At 44.8% G+C, this 24,936-nt stretch overlaps 1 protein-coding gene across 2 annotated transcripts in view; it reads right to left on the bottom strand.

Annotated features, from left to right (window-relative positions):
• Nucleotides 1–3,723: 3,723 nt before the first annotated feature.
• The window catches only part of TGFBR2 (transforming growth factor beta receptor 2), a 78,000-nt gene continuing 56,787 nt past the window's right edge, over nucleotides 3,724–24,936 (bottom strand). For both annotated transcript variants that reach the window (XM_004588259.2, XM_004588260.2), the window contains 3 exons: nucleotides 24,466–24,607; nucleotides 8,944–9,071; nucleotides 3,724–6,364 (listed from right to left, as the gene is read on the bottom strand). In XM_004588259.2, coding sequence (XP_004588316.2) covers nucleotides 6,185–6,364; nucleotides 8,944–9,071; nucleotides 24,466–24,607 — 450 coding nt within the window. In that variant the 3' untranslated portion in view covers nucleotides 3,724–6,184. The remainder of the gene's footprint in view (nucleotides 6,365–8,943; nucleotides 9,072–24,465; nucleotides 24,608–24,936) is intronic.

The following is a 24,936-nucleotide window of genomic DNA, read 5'->3' as shown; positions in this document are numbered from 1 at the left end:
GAGAGGAAGATCTTCCATCCAATGGTTCATTCCCCAAGTGGCCACAATGGCCAGAGCTGAGCCAGTCCAAAGCTAGCATCCAGGAATCCTTTCTGGGTCTCCCATGCAGTTACAGGGTCCCAAGGCTTTGGGCTCTCCTCCACTGCTTTCTCAGGCCACACGCAGGGAGCTGGATGGGAAGTGGAGCAGCTGGAATATGAACCAGCACCTTTATGGGATCCTGGACATGCAAGGCTAGGACTTCAGCCACTAGACTACCACGTCAGGCCCCTTGGTGAACATTTTATGTTATGACCTCTCAGTTGAGTGGGGAGCAAGTCGGATAACAGAGAGAACATCTTCCTTGCCTCAGTCAGCCAACAGATCCAAGGGCAGAGAGAGAGCGGAAGACAGTGACCACATACAGAGGGAGCCAACACGTCATCAGGGGCTGGCCAGCCCTCCCAGGGTGTAAGGCAAAGCAAAGAACTGAGCGTTCTCATTTTTCCAAATCCCGATGGCTGAAGCTTGGTTTTACACTGGATGAGATCCCTAGCCTCTCCTGTGAGAGCCTCGCAGATATCCCCTACTGAATGATCTGAATGTGTCCACTGTTACGCAGCTGATGGAGGATTACATATATGGACACAGCAGCGGCTCAGGGAATGAGTGCTCCCCTCACACAATGCTCACACGAGGGAGACCCTTTCTACATGCCTGTAGAACGCATGTGCGCCATGTGCTCTCTGTATTCTTTCTATGTGTTGGGATCACTTCTACAAAGCCAGCCCCTCATAAACATAATCTACCTAGCAATGGCCAACATGTACTGAAGGTTTCCCAAGCATAAGACTCCCTAAGCCTCGTGTGTACTTCTTGCCATAACAGTGTCTGATAGAGGGTGGAGCTTGGCAAATCCCACTTGACACTTGATGAAGGGAGGTCTAGAAAGGTTAGACAGTGGGAACAGTTCACACAGCTGGCAAGTGGAGGAGCAGGTAATCCCTCATCTGCTACTAGTCACGCAGCAGCTGGATAGGAGGGCTACTGTAAGACACTTCATCTAGCTCAATGACTCGACAGGCCTCGGGAGACATGGGTAATGTCTGGAGACACATTTGGTTGTCAGTGCTGGGAAATGGATGTTACTAGCATTTAGTTTTTATCAACCATGGAGGTAACAAATATCCTGCAATGCACAGGCTCACTCCCTGCTGCTGAGAGTATTAGCCAACATAACATGTCAGCGGTGCCAAGGTGAAGACACCCTGATGCAGGCACTATTACATCAATTACATAGGATCTTACCTTTTTGACTTAAAAAAACACCTTTTATTTCTTCTTAAAATTTTTTTTATCCAGAACAATTGTTTTATGAGAAACCAACATGCACTCCTATGTTCATAGCAGCACAATCAGTAATTGCAAAAACATGGAAGCAGCCAAAATGCCCATCAACAGAGGATTGGATAAGAAAGCTATGGTTCATCTACTCCATGGAATACTACTCAGCTATTAAAAAAAACAAAATGCAGTTCTTTGTGGCCAAATGGGCCAAACTGGAAACCATAATGCTAAGGGAAATGAGCCAATCCCAAAAAGTTAAATACCACATGTTTGCCTTAATTTGATATGATGTTATGTATAACAAGTTATGTTATGAATGTTATATGTTGTGTATAAACCAAAATTGAAATGTCAATGAGGTGGTCACAGAAGGTGGCTGGGAACTCGCATTTACTTTTAACATATTGGTTACTCATTACTATGTCAATTAATTCCATAATGATGTAAATTTTTGCTGATGGTATGTTGGAGCTTTCAATTGACTGGGATGATACTCTGCTGGCTCTGTCTTCAGACCAGAGAGGGTATACCTAAGAAGCCGTTGAACTTGACTAGACAATAAGATGCTGGACTCTATGTTTGGTATATGCTTGCAATGGGGGAATCTCAACTGAACTTGAGCTGTGGTTATGCAACAAGGTGGAGGAATCCACCATGGTGGGAGGGTTTGGGGAGGGGTGGGGAGAATCCCAGTACCTATGAAACTGTGTCACATAATACAATGTAATTAATGAAGTAAAAATAAAATTAAAAAAAAAAAAAAAAACTAAAAAAAAAAAAATTTTTTTTAATTTATCTGCTTTTAAACATTTATTTAGTTGACAGGCAGAGTCATGGAGAGAAAGATAGATCTCCCATTTGCTGGCTCATGACCTAAATGCAATGATTGTGGTTGGGTCACACTTAAGCTAGAGGCCAGGAGCTTATTTCAGGTTTCCCACATGGCTGCAGCTGTTCTCTGCTGTTTTCCCATGTGTGTGTGTGTGTGTGTGTGTGTGTGTGTGTGTGTGTGTTAGAAGGGAACTGGACTGGAAGCAGAGCAGTGGGGGCTCAAAATGGTATCCATATGGGATGCCAGTGTTGCAGACACTATGCCACAATTCCAGACCTCAATTTCCTTTATTTATTTGAAAGGCAAATGGAAGAAAAAGAGAGTGATACAGATATTCTGTTGGCTGATTCGCTCACCAAATGGCTGTAACAGACAGAGCTGGCCAGCCTGAAGCCGGAAGACAGAAATTCCATCTGGGTCTGTCTTAAGAGGAGTAGGAGACTGGGCCCACAGCAGAAGTCTAGTGGCTAAAGTCCTTGCCTTCTTTGCGCCAGGATCCCGTATGGGCACCGGTTCTTCTGCTGGCGGCCCCGCTTCCCATCCAGCTCCCTGCGTGTGGCCTGGGAAAGCAGTGGAGTACGGCCCAAAGTCTTGGGACTCTGCACCTGCATGGGAGACCTGGAAGAGCTCCTGGCTTCTAGCTTCAGATTGGCTCAACTCTGGCCATTGCAGCCACTTGGAGAGTGAACCAGTGGACAAAAGACCTTCTCTCTGTAATTCTGACATTCCAATATTAAATTTAAAAAAAAAACATCTTTGAAAAACAAGATCAACAACACAGAGTAGTAGGAGCCCAAGCACTTGGGACACCACCTGTTTTCCCAGATACATCAACAGAAGGATGAGTTGGACGTGTGGAACAGCTTGCACTCAGAGCAGTTTTGGAGGAGGCTAGACTTTCATGCAGGGGCTTAATCCATTGCTCACAACTCTGGCCTGGAACTTATGTCTTCAGAACCCAACTCCTGACTTGAAAGAAGCGACAAAATTGCTCACATTCTATAGCAACATGAGGCTCAGAAAGAAAATCTCATCCACTTTTTCTTTCACAGGAGCAATGGCCTCAAGCCAGCTCTCCAAGGTAAATTCATCTCGTCCTTCAGCTGAGCTGATTAAAACACTTCATGAAGTCCAGGTGCCGGGTGGGAAGGAAGAAGCAAGAAGCGCAGCCAGTGACAGGTGTCAGCAACACAGCTCATGGTCTGGCCATCGAAAGGACAGAAAGGATAAAAGCAACAGGCACAATCTCTTAGCTGCAGCCTCTGCTGTGCCAATGGAAGGAACCATCCGTGGGTCAGGAGGGAGATGTCACAGTGGCACACAAAGGGACATCAGGTCAGGTCACCATGACAAGGCACAGACCACCAGCAGTGGCCGCTTCTCGTTATTAGTGAATTTTACTTGTATTTTTTTTTTTTTAGAGAGGAGAGGCTGTCAGTTGACAAAAATTATCAATATGGAAAAGCTGGGGAGGGTTGGTTTAGGGATGTTTTGTGTACACGCTGGAAAGCAATGCGGTGAGGCAAATGTGTGAACCAGAAGGAACAGGAATGGGAGGCAGGAAGTTCACCTGAGTCTTTTTGCTTTATTCAATCTAATAAACATTTTTATGGATATAAAGGACAAACAATGCATAGGCTGAAAATAAGTGCTCAAGACTTCTGATATGAAAGAGTATATAGCATTCACATTCCTATTTTAATACATGAGCATGGCTTAAGTGTTCCATAAAAGAATAAAACTTTCCCTTTACATAGAATAGTAAAAAGAAAAAAAAAAGTCAGTATCTTTAGGAACTACAGAATGTTATTCCTTGGTCTTTTCTCTTGAATAAGAAAAACAACATAAGACAAGCCACAGTATCATCGGACACCACGTTCCAGTTTAAGCTGATGATGCCCCAGAAGTGGTGGAGGCGCTTCCATCTTGGAAGATCCCATGCATGGACCAGTATTCTAGACATCCACCACTAGAGGTCAACGAGCAACAGCTATTGGGAAGGCACCAACAAGCCCCTAGGTGCCAGGGGAACCTAAGGGCTCTTCCCTCGCGTTACTGCAGCACGCAGCAGGGCATGGAGAGCCCCACCATTTCACGCAGCTTGAAACCTCCATGAGATGACACCTTCCACAATCCCCAGTCACTCCCTAGTATCCCCATCTGGCTGAAGATAAGTAGCTTTAAACACAAGAAACAACAGAAGAGATCCTTACTCGCAGCATTCACGCTTGTTTGTGGAGTTAACAAGTTTCCTATGGAGTATGGAAGCTCCTTCTTGGTTCTCATCCAGGCGGTCACACACAGATTCCCTCAGTGCAGGTGGGATGCCAGTGTCCCACACTCAAGTCCTCACTAGCCATCCTCTCTTGCAGTGATGGGGAAAGCACTCCCCTCCTCAGTGCAGAGGGAAAAACCCAAAGGAACCTTGGGCTAACCGGGACCACGTGATGAAGTCCCCTTGGGTCCAATCAAAGGCCAATGTCAAATTTTAAATCCAGATAGACAAAATGCTATCATGTAGCCAGAGAATAACTGTCTAAATGTACATTTCTCACAAGAGTCTTTGGTGAGGGACAAGGTCAAAGACCTAGTCTAGGGGATAGATGCTTACAGCGAGAAGAAAAGCAGCTTTTTTCAATGTGTCCAAAACTTCATTTTGTGAACAATGTGTACTGCAGAGCCCTGGAAACCATTAGCTATCCTTACCTGGGATCCAGGTTCAACTGCAAGACGCTACAAACATTTCAAAAGTGGCTCAACCTTTTTTTTATTTTTAGCTGGCCTAGCCAAACCCATGTTCAGCTTACCCGAGGACACAGTCCTCACAGAATGGTAGGATTGTGTTACTGGAATCCTTTCCACTGAGCCTGTATGAGCAGTCGAGAGCTCAGAAAGATGGGATCCACGGCTCTTTGGACAGAAAGCTGGAGACTCAAGGCAAGGGAGGGGTGGTGAAAAACTAAACAGAGCAAGTAGCTGGCTGGGGGTCGGTGCTGGTGGGGAGGCTGGTCCCTTTCAGGGAAGGCAGCAGCCTGAGAGCAGGGACTAGGAATAGGCAGAGAGGGAATTGACACAACCAACACTTCTTAGTAGATGCAGTGGCAAGTTCATGGGTGAGGAATCTTGCCCTGATTGTTCTGTACTCTATGAAGGTGACCACTGGGGCAGCGAGTGTGGGGTCAAAACATTAAAATGTATAGAGATGGGAGCAGAGCTCCACAAATCTTACAGGAGCGGGGTTTGGAGCTCAAATACAAATTCCGGGAGAAACAACAGCACACAGGAACCCCCGGAACACATTCCCCAAACAGTGCGACCGTACTTAGCTCCAGGGATGAAAGAGAACCCCCATGCCAGGGGCATTCATGATGGCAAAAGCAAGGGTAATGTGGGCCAAAGTGAGTCCAGGAGACACAGCATGTCCCTCCACGTGAGGACCCCCACTTCACAGGCGGGGCAGCCCCACATGGATGATTGTCAAGTGCTAATGCTGTCACATCCCTTTCTTCCTCGCTCGATTCTGGAGCTCTCAAAACAAAACAAAATATAACAAAAAACAGACAAATAAAAAAAAAGAAACAACCCACCAGTTTCCTGGGAATCTTTGATCTTTCTCTTTTCAGAGTATGGCTATATATATATATAGATATATATAGATAGATATATATAGATATATAGATATAGACATATATAGATATATATAAAACATAGCTATTCCATATTTATATACAGGCATTAATAAAGTGCAAATGTTATTGGCTATTGTAAAAAAAATAAGATCAATCTTATTTCCTGAGGAAGTGCTAACACAGCTTATCCTATGACGGTGCCAAAGGTATAGAATGCTTCATGTCACCAGCTCCCTGCCACTGTACATCGGCTCATTCCCCCAGCTGGCAGGGAGGGGAGTGATCCCCTTGACTTTCCAGGAAGCCTTGATCCATTCAGGAGCAGCTTCTTGCTGCTTCTGTTCTTCGGCGAGAGCAGTGGCCTCTTTGGATGTGGCCCGATCTGTTGCCGGAGGAGCTATTTGGTAGTGTTCAGCGAGCCATCTTCGGGAATCTTCTCTTCAGAGCCGCTCCTTCCAGAGAGTCTGTCCAGGTATTCCAACTCGCTGAAACGTTCAGCCACACACTGGGCTGTGAGACGGGCCTCTGGGTCATGGTCCCAGCACTCGGTCAGCGTCTCACACACCATCTGTATGCCCTGGAGTGGGAGAGAGGTACAACGCACACTTGAATGGGGGTGGTTCGGTGGGTGGCAAGGCCCTCTTCTGACCTCGTCCCTGCAGTGTACTGGAGGAGCTCTGCCAGCCAGCATCATGTGCACACAGGGGCTGTGAGGGGGGCAGCTGCCAGCCTATTTATTCATGATGCTGCTAGTGGGTCATCACAGGTTGGAACGCACAGGACATAGGGCCACTGTGGAGTGGTTTCCCAAGATGACCTCTGATGGTCCCCATTCCTCTCTACCACTAAATCGATCCTAGGGAAACTGCTGTCTTAGTAGGTGAGAGGTGTGTGGCTCTAACTCATACGATAGGGTTCATCCTAGCTCCAAGAAACCCCATCCAATGAGCCCACTCAAGAAATGCTGAGCACTGGCTTAATATTGCTCTGCATTGCAAATATTTTGATTACTACTTCAAATCCCTTTTTTGAGGTGGGGGAGACAGAGGGAACAGACAGAAACTAAACAGCTGATGTGTTAGCTATAAAAAGAATGCTGTCAGGCCCGGCGGCGTGGCCTAGTGGCTAAAGTCCTCGCCTTGAACGCCCCGGGACGCCATATGGGCGCCGGTTCTAATCCCGGCAGCTCCACTTCCCATCCAGCTCCCTGCTTGTGGCCTGGGAAAGCAGTTGAGGACGGCCCAAGGCTTTGGGACCCTGCACCCGCATGGGAGACCCGGAAGAGGTTCCTGGTTCCCGGCATCGGATCAGCGTGCACCGGCCCGTTGTGGCTCAGCTGGGGAGTGAATCATTGGACAGAAGATCTTCCTCTCTGTCTCTCCTCCTCTCTCTGTATATCTTTGCAATAAAAAAATAAATAAATCTTAAAAAAAAAAAAAGAATGCGGTCTTCCCAGCTAGGGGATCAGCACTGCCACCAGTGGTTCCTCACACTGGTGGCCATGGTGGGACCAAGGGATCTCCGCTCTTCCCTGGAGAGCTGACACTTCCCTCACCTTTCCTTTTAACACCTACAGCTTTCCCAACACACCTACAAATGTGTCTCTCCCCACCTCATGATTTCATGGTGTTGAATTAATTGTTTAATTCACCTAATTGACAGTATTGATTGATGGCCCTGTTAAAAGTGGAGTGTTATTGTTGGTACACAAGTAACATTCATTTTACTCTGGCACTATAATTACAGGCAGTAAATTAAATTAAATATTAAGCATTAACTTGAAATCAATAGGGCAACAAATCTCATTAAGAGAAAAAATGTGTTATGCAAATTCTTCCCAGAATTTTAGCATCATGAATAATGGCTTCATTAGAAGAATTATACAGCAGAAGAGGCAGCTGAGTTTGGAAGAAACATAACATGCTAGCTAACACCTTCTGATTTCAGGATTTATGCAGAACATACATTGTAGTTTTACAATCAGAAATGACCTGTTGGAAACCCAGGAGAAGCCCTGAAGCCAGCCCTGCTCAAGGCTAGCCCAAACCAGGCTTCCTGCTCCATCTGCCTTCCCTGTTTCTGTGTACGTGTTATTTCTGCTTCTTATCTGATTTTATCCTGTCCTTAGCAAAACCTACAACTTAGCTTTAGCCTTCAGAGATGATGAAATCCACCCAGAAGAGGCAAGAAAAGGCTTCTCACAGAGGACAGGTGCACACTCTTCTCTCTCATTGTGTAAAAAAGGGCTTTTCCCTGGGTGTTTCAGACACGGAGCCAAATCCCTCTCACTCTCAACTACCACTGCCCTCACCAAAGAGCTCCCAAACACAAAGTCGGCCTAGGTCTCCGCGAGGGTCTAGAGCCACTGCCCTACTCTGCTCAGCCTTAGCTGCCATTTGCTGAAAGAAAATGAGCTGCCTATTAGGGTGCTTCCTGCTCTTCTGTTGGTATTTTTCTCTGATTTCCCACAGTCCAGGCTGGGCCCAGTGCAGAGTGCAGCCTGCACACACCTGCCCACAGCCCGCTGCATGCCGCACTCACGTCCCTGTCCAGCTGCCTGAAAAACCCTGCTCCTTTTGCAATTGCTAAGAACTTCCTTCCAGAGCTGAAGATTCCTACAGGGAAACACTTGGAACCCAGAGAGGATAAAACATAAACTCCTGATGGAGAGGCCCTGATGGAACAGCCAAGGCTGCAAAGAAAAACATTTTTTTTTCCACCCCAAAGCAAAGGGGCTTGTTTGCAAAATGTGACAAACAACATTCACATAGTTCTTGATGAGTCCTCTTTGAACGTGGCCTAGTCCTGCTAGCTGGAACTTTGGGTAAATAAGAGGGTCATCCACTTCACTGATTTTCATTATAAACAAAACTGTCCATGACCACAGAACACGCAGGGACCTGCCTGGAACTTGAAGTTCCTTCTCCCGGAATCTCCTTCCAGAGAGGCTATTGCAACAGCTGGTGAGGACTGTACACAATTTTGTAACATGGGACAGGGTTTGCATGTGACGTCAGCTGCTCCCCTAGACAGTGTGTCAGTCTCCGCTGCTCCACTCCCAACCGTCCTGGCTACTGCCACAGCCGTGCTAGGTACTCCCTAGAGTGCTTTACTGAGCCAAGAGCACCAGATCCCTGTGTACCAGCCATTGCTTACCTGGTGGTTGAGCCAGAAGCTGGGAATTTCTGGTCGGCCTCGATCTCTCAACACGTTGTCCTTCATGCTCTCCACACAGGGGTGCTCCCGCACCTTGGAACCAAATGGAGGCTCGTAGTCTTTGACCTCTGTAAATACAACAGCAAACACAGGGCCAGTGAGAACAGTGAGTGCAGCTGAGGAAGGTAAGTGTGTGGAGTAACGAGACAGGGAAGCAAAGCATTCTAGGGAGACAACAAGGACTGCACTGTGTGTGGATGCCACGTGTACTTCTGCTTTCAAGCGCCCGAGTGCTTAGTCCAAACCGCTCTTGGGATGACAGCTGAGTTTTGATTTGTGTGATGCTTAAAAATCTTCCTTCCCCGTTGAATTTGACTGGACAATGAGATGCTGGACTCTATGTTTGGTATATGCTTGCAATGGGGGAATCTCAACTGAACTTGAACTGTGGTTATGCAACAAGGTGGAGGAATCCACCATGGTGGGAGGGATTGGGGAGGGGTGGGGAGAACCCAAGTACCTATGAAACTGTGTCACATAATACAATGTAATTAATGAAGTAAAAATAATAAACAAATTAAAAAAATCTTCCTTCCTTTCTTCATTCCCCCTCTCTCCCTGCTCTATCTCCTTCCTCAATTTCTCCCATTCTTCTACCTGTTTTCAGCCAGATTATGAACTCTTAAAATCCAAGGCAGAGGCTGACATTTTTAAGTCGTTCAAGTCCTGGTTGAGTGATGGACCCTCTGCCTTAGCCATTGCGGGCATTCAACAACACAGACTGGGCTTGAATTCAAGAAACACAAACAAACAAACAAACAAAAAGGGAATTAGAGCTGGTGCCCAATCAGGGTTTACTCTGACCTACGCCTCATAACAAAATGTACAACTTGAACGTAATGACCCTCCTGTCACACCCTTCCCCTCCCCCAGATTTATCCCACAATCCCATCCAGCCCAATGTCACAGTGGCATGCCTTGATGAATGCATAGGCTAGGAGAGGGTGTACATGTGGTATAAACGATCTCCTGAGCACCAGAGCTCAGCTGCTGTTGGCAGTGGGTCAAAAGAACTCCCATCTTCACCTTTCTCCAGGGGATTGGTCCCGGGTGATGGGAGCTGCTTGGCCTAGGCATTCTCGGACATGCCCACCTGCCCCACAGAGAGAGCCTGAAGCCAGGAACAAGGTGATAAGGGACACAGCCTCTAGCCTCCTGGTACAGTAACTGTGGCGCGATTCCTCCCCCAAGCTTCCTGTGACAAGCAGGTAAGGCGAGAACTCTTCCACAAATACAGGTTTGCTTTAACTTCCTCCCCTGCCCCTCTTGCTTCTTTGACTTCCTTCTTTTGAAACTCAGTCCTCAAAGAATCACGGCACAATAATCACTGTGCCACATCCTATATTCCACCAGGCCAACACAGCCATCAGCAAGGTGCATTCTCCTCTCCTCCTAAGTCTACATCTCAGACCAGCTTCATTCACTCTTGGTCCCACATTCATCTGAGGAAGCCTTGATGTCCCAAGCTAGATGAGCCCCAGGGTGTCCCTGTCCCTTGCTGTGCCCTCTTCGCCTTTCAAATCAACACTTCTGCTTTCTCTCAGTGAGTTTGTTTCTCGCTGACTCTCAAGGTCTTCCACACCCATGCTGTGAAGCAAGTGGAGGGTGAAGTAAACATTGTGTTGTAGCAAGCTAACAACCACCACCTGTGACGGCTGCCATGTCCGGCCAGAGGGTGGGTTGAGTCTTGGCTGCACTGCTGCTCAGCTGGCTCCCTGCTAATGCGCCTGGGAGAGCAATGGAAAACATCCCAAGTGCCTGGGCCCCTGTTGTCCCTGCAGGAGACTTCAGAGTTCCTGGCTCCCCGGGTGAGGCTGGCCCAGCCCTGTTGTGGTGGCTACATGAGTATTGACCCAATGGAGGCCAGTCCGTTCCTTCCATCCCCCATCCCCATAACTTTTTCAACTAAATAAAATAGGTCTTAAAAAGGAAGTGAGAATGTGATCAATAGTAAAGAAAGAAAACAAAAGAAAATCCTCTTTTTCTTCTAAATGCAAGACAAACAAGTCTGGAGGCATTGGACCCCAACTGGCAGAATCCATCCCCTTGACAGTAAGGCTTTTCTTTCAGAGGAGCCATGCTGTGGCAACCAGGAGTACTTGCAGGTTTCAAGCTAGTCTTTCTTCAACCTCTAGGAAATTCCTATTCCTACAGCTTCCAAAACACCTAAATTCATGCCTGCTTTTAATCTGTACCATGGATTTTGATAAATTATGTTTTCTTTTTTGACCTTCTCTCTCAAACAAAACCCCTGTTTTGTTTTGTTTGTTGTTTGTTTATTCTCATGTCCCATAATGTGTAGCCAGAGGACTTAGTGCCCAGTTATGCATGCCTCCCTTTGCCTTTGAGTCAGCAGTGCTGCTGTTGGATCCTGGCTATTGAGCAATGGTGCCTGATTTTCCTGTTGGGACTGTATAATCCAGACCATTCTTAGGGCCTCCAGAAGGTGACCCGGACAGACATTATTATGGAGGTCACTCCCTCCTAGATGGCATTTGCTAACTGGGTCTCAATTCTTCTTCTGTCTTATTTACTTTGCATCAGTAGAAAAGGAGAGGGTATGGGATATTACTCCATCTTTTGAGGTCTTGTTCAATTTCTTTTTTAAGCAGATTGTAGTTTTCTTCAAATAAGTCTTCTACATTTTTGGTTAGATTTATTCCCAGATATTTCATACTTTTCTCTGTTATTTTGAATGGTATCTTGCTGGTTAAGTCTTTTTCCATCTTGGGGCTGTTCGCATACACTATGGCTGTTGATTTTTGTTCATTAATTTTGTACCCTGCCACTCTACCAAACTCTCGTACAAGTTCTAGCAGTCTCTGTATTGAGTCTCTTGGCTCTTCTACATAAAGAATCATATCATCTGCGTATAGTGAGAGCTTGACTTCTTCGTTTCCCATTTGGATTCCTCTGATTTCTTTTTCTTGTCTTATGGCCTCAGCGAGTACCTCTAGGACTATGTTGAATAGTAGTGGAGAAAGTGGACATCCCTGTCTTGTTCCAGATCTCAGTGGGAAGGGTTCCAGCTTTTCTCCATTCAGTATGATGCTGGCGTTGGGTTTTTCATATATTGCTTTAATTATGTTGTGGATTTTTCCATCTATGCCTACCTTGATTAGGGTTTTTAGTAGGAAGTGATGTTGGATTTTGTCGAAAGCTTTTTCCGCATCTATTGATACTATCATGTGATTCTTGTTTTTCAGTTTTTGGATGTGGTATATCACATTTATAGATTTTCGAATGTTGAACCCTCCCTGCATTCCAGGGATGAATCCTACTTGATCTGGATGAATGATCTGTCTGATGTGTTTTTGAATTCTGTTGGCTAGGATTTTGTTGAGAATCTTAGCATCAATGTTCATCAAAGAGATAGGTCTGTAGTTTTCCTTCTCTGTTAGTTCTCTGTCTGGTTTTGGGATTAAGGTAATGTTGGCTTCATAGAATGAGTTTGGAAGGGTTGCCTCTTTTTCTATTGTTTTGAAGAGTTTGTAGAGGATTGGGGTCAGCTCTGTTCGGAATGTTTTGTAGAATTCTGGAGTGAAGCCGTCTGGGCCTGGGCTTTTCCTTGTTGGGAGGTCTTTAATCACTGATTCAATCTCTACTTCAGTTATGGGTTTGTTCAGGTCGTTTGTTGCCTCTGGGCTAAGTTTTGGCAAGTGGTAGAAGTCTAAGAACTTTTCCATTTCTTGGTGATCTTCTGATTTGTTGGAGTACAGTGCTTTGTAGTAATTTCTGATTATGGCCTTAATGGATGCGGTGTCTGTTGTTATGTTGCCTTTTTCATCTTTGATGCTGTTAATTCTTGCCTTCTCTTGTTTTTTCTTTGTCAGTCGGGCCAGTGGAGTGTCTATCTTGTTTATCTTCTCAAAAAACCAGCTTTTTGATTCATTGATTTTGTGTATGGTTTTTTTTATTTCTATCTGGTTGATTTCCTCCCTTGTTTTGATGATTTCTTGTTTCCTATTGTGTGTGGGGCTCTTCTGCTGTTGTTTTTCCAGTTCCTGGAGGTGTGTGTTTAGTTCCTGTATTTGGCGCCTCTCTTGGGCCTTGACATGAGCTCCAATTGCGATGAGTTTACCCCGTAGCACTGCTTTGGCAGTGTCCCACAAATTTTGGAATGTTGTGTCAGAGTTTTCATTGGTTTCCATAAATTTTTTGATCTCATCTTTAATTTCTTCTCTGATCCATTGTTCGTTTAGTAGCATATTGTTCAGCCTCCAAGAGTTTCTGTATTTCCTGGGGCATTTTGAATTGCTGATTTCCAGCTTCATTCCGTGGTGGTCTGAGAGGGTACATGGTATGATTCCTATCTTTTTGAAGTTATTTAGGTTTGCTTTGTGTCCTATCATGTGGTCGATCCTGGAGAAGGTGCCATGTACTGCTGAAAAAAATGTATAATCTGTGGCCTTAGGGTAAAAAATTCTATAAATGTCAACCAAGTCCAGTTGTTCTATTGTTTGTATGAGTTCTGTTGTTTCTTTGTTGAGTTTTTGTTTTGTTGATCTGTCTATAGTTGTTAGTGGGGTGTTAAGATCACCCACTATTATTGTGTGCATATCTATGTCTCCCCTTAAGTCCGTGAGTAATTGCTTCACGTAGCTAGGTGCGTTTGAATTTGGTGCATATATGTTCACAATGGTAATTACTTCCTGATGGATCAGTCCCTTCACCAATATATAATGTCCTTCCCTGTCCTTTTTGATGTGTGTCAGATTGAAGTCCACATCATCTGAAATTAAGACAGCTACCCCAGCCTTTTTTTCTCGTCCATTGGCATGAAATATCTGTTTCCAACCTTTCACTTTCAGCTTCTTTGAATCTCTTCTGGTTAGATGTGTCTCTTGTAGGCAACAGATAGTTGGGTGCTGTTTGATAATCCATTCTGTTAATCTATGCCTTTTGATTGGTGAGTTCAGGCCATTTGTGTTGAGAGTTAAAATTGAGAGGTTGTGATTTTGCCCTGCCATACTTGTTTTTGTGGGTGTTGATATCTGTGTTATTGCCCTTCCTTGTGTGGACTTTAGTGGGGAGACCTTCCTGTTTGCCATCTTTGCTTATGATTCACCTCCTTTTTTTCTGGAATTAGTGCATTTCTAAGGAGATTTTGTAGAGCTGGTTTTGTGCTGGCATATTCTTCTAATTTCTCTTTGCTGTGGAAGTATTTGATTTCGTTCTCAAATACGAATGAGATCTTTGCTGGGTACAATATTCTTGGTTGACAGTTGTTCTGATTCAGGATTTGGAAGATCTTTGTCCATTCTCTTCTTGCTTGTAAGGTCTCTTCAGAAAAGTCAGCCGTGATCCTGATTGGTTTTCCCCGGTATGTGATCTTTTCTCTGCTTCGAGCCAATCCCAAAAGGTTAAATACCACATGTTTGCCTTAATTTAAGATGATATGATGTTATGTATAACATGTTATGTTTTGAATGTTATATGTTGTGTATAAACTAAAATTGAAGTATAGGTGAGGTGGTCACAGAAGGTGGCTGGGAACCCGCATTTACTTTTAACATATTGGTTACTCATTACTATGTCAATTAATTCCATAATGATGTAAATTTTTGCTGATGGTATGTTGGAGCTTTCAATTGACTGGGATGATACTCTGCTGGCTCTGTCATCAGACCAGAGAGGGTATACCTAAGAAACCGTTGAACTTGACGGGACAATAAGATGCTGGACTCTATGTTTGGTATACGCTTGCAATGGGGAAATCTCAACTGAACTTGAGCTGTGGTTATGCAATAAGGTGGAGGAATCCACCATGGTGGGAGGGTTTGGGGAGGGGTGGGGAGAACCCAAGTATCTATGTAACTGTGTCACATAATACAATGTAATTACTGAAGTTAAATAATAAATAATTAAAATAAATAAATAAATAAATACCAAGTAAAAAAAAAAAAATCACCCTATCCATATTCTTTGCAATATTACTCTGAGTCCCATAAGCATGTGTAGTTCTTTAGTGTTAATCAAATTTCAAAATGCCTAAGGAGATGGAAATGCTAGCTACATTTGCTCCTTATCCACTAAATACACATATGGAATTATCAATAAAAAAAAAAAAAAAAAAAAAAAAAAAAAAAAAAAAGGAGAGGGTATGTAAGATTCAAGGTGGAGGTCTCCAGGGGAGAACATTCATACTGACCACCCAGAATCCTGGGGAAGGGTGCAGTGCTGGCAACTGGCAACGAGTCCTTGGCCTAGATCTTGGCAACTCCATCTCTGTCCATGGGGCTCTGGGCAGTTAGAAGCTAAAGGCTCAAGTCCCTTTGGTAAAAGCATTGGATCCATATTGCATATTCGTCAGCTACTTATTTTTCACACTGGTGTCTAAATATTTTTGTTTTAGAAGATGCATCTTACTATGAGACTACTGAATAAAGGTTTGTGATTAAAAAGCACATCTTGCATGCCCTCCTTTCTTCTGCTATCTTCTTGAACAGTGGTTTTGGTTGAATGGTGATAATATATATGAGTTAAATTTGTTTCTATTGTTTGCAAATGAGTATTTCTCATGCTATTTCCTTTTCTTCTTAATGAAGGAGCAGGTGTTTTTGCCCTCAGTTGCCATGGGACTAAGGCTTCTGGTGAAAACACAATTAGAAATGATCTACAAGCAAAAGGAATCCTGCTTGGGTGCTGCGGCAGCAGCAAACTGCTGATGAAGTCCTCAGACACCTCTGCAGTTTCTGTGTCCACACTGCCCTCCCCCACGCCAGGACAAATCTGAATCACTCTTGTGGCCAGCAGTCTGCACAGGTCACACCTGGACCTGCACTGCACCAAATGTTACACACACACACACACACACACACACATCTCTAGGTTGCATCCCGAAAGAAAAACAAATGCAAGTGATTAAACAAAGCTCATGGGTTCTAGATGAGACAGAGAATGCTACCAGGCCATCTTCAGACACATGACTGGCACTCTGGTTTTACAGATGAAAACAGTGAGACCAAAAGGCTGCCCCAGATTCAGGGAGAAGCATCTAGAATTGCACGGACTGCCATCACTATTCTGCTGAAATTCCTTTGGCCTTTTACGAGACATGCTTGCTCTTTCTTCTCCACCAGAGAGCTTCTAGTCCATGGAAAACAGAATTAGAAGAGTTAGCTTATTTTGATGAAAAAACAATGTTGGGGTACAGATATATTCTTTGTAACACATGGAAAAATACTAGCATGAAGTAACTATGGATGGATTTCAAAACTGTTTTTGCACCAAAATAAACTCAGACCTTTACTTCCACGTTCTTTTCTGTGGTTAGGGAAGGAGTAGGTGGTGGAAGTGGGGATGAGTGAGGCCACCTCATTTTAAGCATAGGCACGAGATCAGGGCATGGCTAGCAGAAGAAAGGTTCAGTATCTTCTAGGGCTTCTACATGTCTGATCAAATGGCGCTCAACTTCACGACTCCCTGCAATAAAGGACTGCAGAGGAAGGAAGTTAAGGGGTGAGTGAGCAGACTCCATAGAGAGTGCTACACCTGGTTAACCCAATAACAAGACCCTGTTTTTCAATAAGTTGGAACTGGGGACTGTTTAGCCTAAATAGTTCACACTGCTAGCACCCCATGTTGGAGTGCCTGGGCTTGAATCCTGGCTGTGGCTCCTGACTCCAGCTTCCTGCCAAGGCAGATGCTGGGAGGCAGCAATATTGGCTCAAGTCATCCAGTCCTCGCCATCCACATGGGAGACCTGCATTGATTTCGCCAGCTCCTGGGCCAAATCAGGCCCTACCACAGACAGGTAATTTGGGTTTCTCAGTCTCTCTGCTACGCTTTATCTATCCCATCCCACCCCAACACACACAAATTAATTGCAGCGGGTAGGTGGTAAGAGAGATGTTTAGCTGAGTTTAAGATCCCACATAAGAGTGTGTGGGTGGGCTTGATTCTTGGCTACCACTCCTCACTCCAACTTCCTGCTCACGCAGGCCCAAGGAGGCTGTGATGATGGCCTCAAATAACTGGGTTTTGTGGGAGACCTGGATTGAGTTCCTGGCTGCCAGCTATGGCCTGGCCCAGTTCTAGGCTGTGCCAGGCACTTGTGGAGTGAATTAGTGATGGGAGTATGTTTTCTCTGTCTCTTGAATGAAATAACTAAAAACCAGATAAAAATTTTTAAATTGAACTTGCCTGCTTTTTTAAAAAGGCCAAGAATTTAGAAATGTCAGTTCTTAGAAAAGTATCAACAATGTTCTTGGTAAGCAGGATGCGGTGGGTTGCTTCTGTGCCAACTCTACCATACAGCCTTTGTGCTTCAAGGACTTGGAAAAGAGATGCTAGAATTCTGCACCTCAGTTTCCATGGGAGACATGAAAACAGTCACATGTGCTCACCATTAGTAGCCAGAATCACATGGCTCACAGCTGTGACCCTTCCCCTGTCAAGCCTGTTTATCTGCACATGTGGCAGGCCGGGAGTACTGGGCAGCTGACCCTCAACTTGGCCCCAGAGCAGCCCCCAACCAGGATCTGATGGAGTCTGTTGAGTCAGGTGCAGAGGTGAGAGGGCTACACTGCATACAATTATGCTCCTGTCTCAAGCATGATGACACCCTGGATAAGATACCATTCTCTCTCTTCCTTCACCTACCTGGTTCATTCTCCCACTTTCTCATTGGCATTTCCTGCAATTTCCTCCTAATCATCTACGCAAATTCTCATTTATGGGGTTGAAACACCAACCCAAGACAGATGTCCACACCGCAGAATGATTTTATCAAACCAACCTTTGGTCAGGCTCTCTCTACTTCTCAAGCAAGGTGCACCGAGACCAAACGGCCTTTAGTTCCTCAAGTGTCTCCAGAAACCTATAAACTCCCCTTCCTGACAGCAACTTCCTCTTCCTTCCCTCTCTGCCTCCCTGCCTCCCTGGTCACCAACGGAAGCCATCGGTAACCAAGGGACCCTTGGAGCTTTTCAGTTTTTCTCCAGAAGATTTCCAGTTTTTCTTGGGAAAAAACAATGCCTTCCTCTCTTTGCAGCCCTGCAGTACTCAGATGGTGGCCTCTGAGTCTGCAATGCTCCTCCTCTGCAACTGAGCATCTGGGACACAGCTGGGTTTGTCTTACAGCTCTAGCTTAGCAGGGCAGCAAAGCTGTTGACAGCTTTCCCCAAAGCAGTACCCCTGGTTTTTTTTTTTAACTGCATTCCAAACTGTGCTTTTCTCAAAGTCAGGAAAATAAAATGTTTCATTCCTGGTTTCTAGCTGTTTCTCTAAAGCTTTCCTGTTTGCTTCCTTCTGTTTGTTCTTCCTGTCGCTACCCATGTGGGTTCACTGGCAATTCCTGTCCTCCTTACAAGAACAGCATCTTGACAACACACTCAGCAGCCGTTCCGGAAGTTGTGTTATTCCTCACTAAACAGATGGGGCACACAGGTATTCAGCTTAGAGGTTAACAAAGACATCCGTGATGTCCTGCAATGAAGTACCAGTGTTCAACTTCCAGTCCTGGTTTCTGATTATAGCTTCATGCTAATGCAGACCCGGAAGGGCAGTGGTGACAACTCAACTAACTGGGCTCCTGCTACCCAAAATGGGGACCTGGATTGGCCCTAGTGATGGCCAGCCTTTGAGGCGTGAACTAGTAAATGAGGGCGCTCTCTATTTGCCTTTCAGATAAATCAATATGATTTGCAAACAAAGAAAGGTTGCAGTGATAGTAAAATAAACGCAAGATTGTAAAAAGAGAGGTTTTGCTCAGATGGGCTGCTCTGTGAGGGCTTTGAGCGAATCTCTAAAATTTGGGCATTTGGAATCGAGTCTGCTTGTGGGCCAATTGTGGCTGGGGATGACGTGACAATAGTGCCCGCTGTGTTCACCAAAGGGAGCCTTAAATGCCACCACCTCCACCCGCCTCCCACATGTCCCACAAACCCTCGCACAAACACCAAAGAAACCAAGGCTGGGACAGAGACTTCTTTGTAAAAGAGAAATGCTCTCCGTCCGGATCTGTCTTTGCTGAATGAAGATTTCATGAACTTTCTCCTCTGCAAAACAGCAACACACCAGCGATCCTCTGCTCTGTTCTGTTTTCAACCAGTGCCGAAGGACTTGCTTGCCTGGTGGTTTAACCCATGAGCAAACCGGATGTCTGAAATAACACTCTCTGTTAATAGCTAGCCTCCATTCCACTTTCTTTTTCTAAAATCATCATGCCACCGCATTCCTCTCCTGACATTGTGTTACTTATTTACTTACTTCTTCACAGCAACAATTCAGGATGGGACTCCCTGCCCGTGGGCAAAGACTGCCTTGAACTGCTCCACTGTTAGCATTTAGAATGTATGCCACACAACAGCTCTGCATTACAGCTTTCTGGAGTGAATGAATGGTCAGACCTTTGGAGGTCTAAGGGTCTAGAGGTTATTATCTCAGATTTGAAGGCATACGACAGAAAGGAACAGCCTTAGGAATTTGATCACAGAAATTCTTCCGGAGAAGACAAGAAAATCAACTGATGCCAACATCTGGAAGCAAGGCTATCTATAAGTGCACCCCATGCATATGACCGTCTCCCCACGCACTTCTAAAATGGCTCTGCATACGGGCAGCATTATGGCTCGGTGGCTTAACCCACCAGCTGCGACACCAGCATCGTGTACAGAAACATCTGTTTGAGTGCTAGCTGCTTTGCTTCTGCTCCAGCTCCCAAGTACCGTGCCGGAGAAAGCAGCAGCAGAAGGCCCAAGTGCTGAAGACTCTGCAACCCAGGTGGGAGACCTGGATGGAGACCTGGAGTAAGCTCTAGGTGCCCCATCCATGATAATAATATAAATTGCAGCCCACTGTGTGTGCAATGCATTCTCCAATGGTAAAGGACAGCACTGCACCAGAAGGTTAGAGCCTATAGGCTGTTATCAGAGTCTCATCTTTGACTCCTGGTTCCTGATTCCTAAAGCATCACTTGTCTCATCTGTAAAATGGGGCTAGTCGCGGTACAAATCAAGGTGCTCTTGGTAGGCTGAATGAGTTGACTGATCAACCATTGGTGGAGTCATTGTACTTCTGTGCCCTTCTTCATCTGGATCCATTCTGCCTCTACCAAAAACCCTTCGTCAGGAGACTACTTTCTGGCCCGTTACGACCCATCCCTTAAACGCTCATGTGGGATTTTGGGCTGAATGAGGCTGTCCTACTAGGCTCCAGATGACTGCCAGTGTCACTGCCCAAAGACAGTGTAGCATCTGTACCATGCTTCCTCTGCACATGTTAGCACAGAAGAGAGGGTGACTGAGAAAGCACAAGGAGACCCCGGGATCTTCTCATTCCCTACAGAATTGACCTAAGCCTCTTTTCCTGCCATGAGTTAGCACTGTACTCTCCTGATCCAGACATCCAGTTTATCCCTAGCTGTTAACTCTGAAAGCCCACTTTGGTGTTGCTGCCCTGGTAACCAGCTTGAATAGGTTTAGAGTGAGAACTCAGACAACCACCATGACAACTGCAGCATGATAGAGTAGGGAGGAGCCCAGTGAAGCTGAGACTCAGCACTGCCTGAAGAGTTCTGGCTGCATCCCAACCACAGAAGGGGGTTAAGAGATATTCTGTTGTTGAGAGTAACCTGGGCAGAGTACTGGTTGACCTACGATGTGGAGTGGAAAACCACCCTGCAATGCACCAAGCTAAGGGACACAGATCCCACATTTCCTTTTTAGAAACGAGGCTGCCAGTGAGCAGCAATACCTTTGACCCTTCTCCCTTTCGCTTCCACTTTAAAGTTGCACATCACCCAGAAGGATATGTTCTTTTATTTTTAATTTTTAAAAGAAACGGTTTCTTTGAAGGGCAGAGACAGACAAGACATGATCTCTGATCTCCTGATTCATTCCTGGCCAAAGTCGAGAGCTCAGAACTCAATCCACTCTCCCCAAGCCAAGGACCCCAAGTCCTCGAGCCATCACTGCGGACTCCCTGGGGAACAGTGCTGGGAAGCTAGCCCCAGAAGCAGAGCCAGGGCTGGAAGCCAGGCTCTCAGATATGGGCTTCAGGCATCCCAAGCAACATCCTAACCACTGTACCAAACTCACATCCTATTTGTTAGAGGAAAACAAAACTCTAACAGCACATATAAACCTATCAAAATCAAAGGAGGAAAAAAATGAGCACCTGTTTCCAGTGGGCTGCAAGCATCCTGAGGTCAGGACCACCACAAGGAGGTTTCTACAACAGCCATCATGAGGACAACATGAAGAGGCACAACGCCCTCCCCCCCAAGAGGCAACATGGACTTCCCATGGGACTTTGTGAATGGAAAACTCTCCTCCAGGAAGACAGGGTTACACCTGTTGCCAGGTTTTTAAGACACAAAGAAAAGAAGTAAATGAAAGAATGATTTACACAGGCAGAGGGGACCATCTGACAAGGGCGGGGGGCGGTCCATGCATCTCCACACTTCATCCAGCAGAGAGCTGTGCATCAGGACCCAAGTGAAGGCAGATAAATAACTGCCTTTGCAGAGTCGAGATGATAGAAACTGGGCTGTGGGATTAAGATCAAAGAAAGCAAAACTGGGATGGCCTCTTTTTGGTTCCCTCAAGGCCTTCTGTTCCTATCAGAAAGGTTATTGAAAGGTTTCTTGGGATGAGTTGAACAATCCAGGTGCTGTTCCTCCCGCAGGAAAATTTGTTTATGCTGCATTTGGTTTTAGATTTATTTATTTTTATTAGACCTCGTAAACGTGCGTGAGCTCACTTCTTCCCCACTTGCCTTGATTCTTCCACACTCAGCAAGTACCAACAGCAAAAGGTTTCAGTCCCTGATAACGATGGAAGCAGGAAGCTCACCCTCGGCTCAAATAAGCTGACTGCACTGACAGGAAGAAAGACAGAGACACCATCTCTGGCTCATGTTTATAGAATAATGGGTGTGATAGGACATGAAGAGACAGAGAAATCTAGGTGAATGTACAATGAGAACTGCAGCATCACAGCAGTCTCAACTTATACCATTCTAAACATTCATTTTTGGGCTGCCCAAGTTTTCAGGCAGAAAATTATCCTCAGGGGCTGCAACTTGTTCAAAACAGATTTCACTGTGCAAGGAAAAACAAAGTTACTTTTGGAAGTCCTGTCGGGGAGGAAGTCTCAAGCAGGAAAACAGAAAATAACAGTGTTAGCCAGACTTGGCAGTGTGGTCCTCAAAGAGGGGCCCAGGAACACAGAGGGTGGGAGGCAACCTAGCTGCACCCTACAGACCTGCCAAATATGTTCCGGAAGGAAGCAAGACTCAAAACCCCGAAGGGATGCCAACCAACGGAGCTTGGTGCTATGTTCCAAAGTGGTAGAAATTTGAGTAAGAAAACAACTAATGGCCATATTGGAAACCCATCCAATAAAATAAATACCTTGCGTGGACATTTGGTGCAACATTTAAGACTGCTATGGGATGTGGATAGAATGCCTGGACTTAAAAAAAAAGAATGCCTGGACTTAAGTCCCAGCTCCACTTCCAATTTCAGCTTCCTGCTAATTCACACCCCTGGAAGCAGCAGATGATGGCTGTAGTACTTGGGACCTTGCTACTCATATGGGAAACCCACAATGTGTTCCCACCTTCTGGCTTCTGCTTGGCCCAACTTCAGCTGAAGCAGACATATGAAGAATGAACCAATGCATTGCTACAGTAATCACAGCCCTAGGCAAAGCACCCTCAAAAAACACTGGCTGAGATTACGAAAAGCAAAGGTCTATGGCATCTTTGCAAAACAGATGTAGTGTGCTCCCACAACATAAGTATTAATTACAAATAGAAACACAGTATCTCTGCAGGTGAGAGAGCCTACAGATACAACGTTAATGAAGTTATCAAAGTTAACATCTGGGCCTCTTTGAGATGATGCATTGAGAAGAGCTCCCCATCACATGTTCTCAATATAATCATAAGGAAAACCTCAGAGATCCCAAAGTGAGAGATGATCCATAACACAATTGGTCTAAATTGCTCACTGTGAATAAGCCTACAGGACTATCCCAGGGTGAAGGAGAGAAGGGAGATGATGGAAGAGCCACTGTGGAGTCCTGGGCAGGGTGGAAGTTCAAATAAAGTCTGTGAATTAATTAAGAGCATTGTACCAGTGCTCATTTCCTTGTAAGGCATTCCTTATGGTTTAGACTAGATGCTAACACTAGGGAAAGCTGGGTTGAATGCAAGGAGTCTTCAAGTAGTCCATAGCAAAGGTATACCACACAAATACTATGCATGTATTTCAAAAAGTTGTGTGCCAAAATATACACCTTTTAATTTCAGTTCTCCATGAACTCTTTTGAAGTATCCTTTTACATGGGAACTTTGTACTCTTTTGCAATGACTCTCGTAAGTTAAAATTAGTATAAAACCAAAAGTCAAATAGAATTGGGTGATTTATATTCCCTTGTGTACAGATAGTACATTTTCTTTATGCAGTGGACAACCAGACTGATTCTAAACCTTGGTTATTGTCAATACTTCATAATGAAATAAAAACCTGACATAGAAAAACAAATTTGAAAAACAAATGAAAACCATATTTTCATTTGTATGTGCAAGTTGCAAATAGTCTATCTGAAATCAGAACAGTGGTAACTACAGACTTAGAAGTACAGGAATAAACTGAACAAAGGACATTCAAGAATACACAGACACAAGGAACAAGCGCTGGTGTGTTGTCAACTGGATGAAAACTAGGGGGGAAAGGGTGCTGGTAGGCTACAAATGTGAATAAAAGACAAGGAAATGAAAGGCAGGTTGCCTGGTTGGATTGATTTGCACCGCATGTTGAAACATTGTACCAATCCTATAAAATGTATAAGAAGTATATACAAACTGAGAATTTTAAAGACGAACTCAAAGGTCAAGCAACATTAAAGGGAGCTTGGCTTCACCAGGTTGCCAAGCAAATTAAGGCTGGGAAGGTGAGACCCAAGACCCTGATGGAAACTACCAATGGAGAACATTTACAGGGCAGAGCTCAGCTACTGTTCTCCTGGGATCAGGAAAAGTAAGTTGCCTATTTAGCTTTGGATGATCACCCCTTTAGGGGTGGCATTCCTTGACTGATCTTACTTTGTCATATCTTTCACAACCTAAACAAATGTATCAAACCATTCTGTTTGCTGTACCTGCACAAAAGAAAGCCATGCCTATGAAAGTGAATTTTTGAGTCAATGTTTTTCCCTAAATTTTGCAATTCTGGAAAACTTCAGAAAGAAAAGAAAATCAGATGCATATCTAAATATTCATTTGGTGGGATTCATTCTTGCATCCCCACTATTCATGATCATCTCTTGCTAGATATTTAAACTGGGGGGAGAGACGTGTCAAGAAAAAAAAAAACAATTGTACAGAAGTCACGGAGGAAGATGGCATTCCAAACATGACACTCCATTCCATATAGTTATTGACTAGCTGAATTACTTTGCGACCCCTGACATCTAGTTTCTCCAGGGCACCTTGACAGTGGTCCTTACGTACCCCCAATGGCATTGCAGCGAGACGTCATTTCCCAGAGCACCAGTGCCATGGAGTAGACATCAGTCTGTTTGAAGGACTCTACATTTTCCAGGTTCATCCTGGATTCTAGTACTTCGGGAGCCATGTATCTTGCAGTTCCCACCTAGAGCAAAGACAGACATGGCGACCACCAGTTAGTTGCAGCCACATCCTTATTGTCACAAGACAGCTCACACAGTCCCCCTGAATATGCACATGATCTTAGCAAAAATTGCCATGCTGTTTCAAATCAAGAGACTTGTACAGCACCCGTTTAAGATAGACTTTCTTCCCCTGAAAACTCTTTAGAGATCTAAAGAAAAAGCATGTCAAAGTATGGAAGTGGCAAGCATCATGTCATTCAATAATATTCCTGCAGATAACCCGGATGATAACTGCAACATTTTAGATATTTATTTTTACTTTTGCAACTTACATATTTCTTTCTTTCCT

The sequence above is a fragment of the Ochotona princeps genome, chromosome 30 (genome assembly GCF_030435755.1).
Source record: "Ochotona princeps isolate mOchPri1 chromosome 30, mOchPri1.hap1, whole genome shotgun sequence".
NCBI classification, from domain to species: domain Eukaryota; kingdom Metazoa; phylum Chordata; class Mammalia; order Lagomorpha; family Ochotonidae; genus Ochotona; species Ochotona princeps.
Note: the sequence above shows the minus strand (reverse complement) of the source record. Positions and strands in the feature narration are given on the sequence as shown.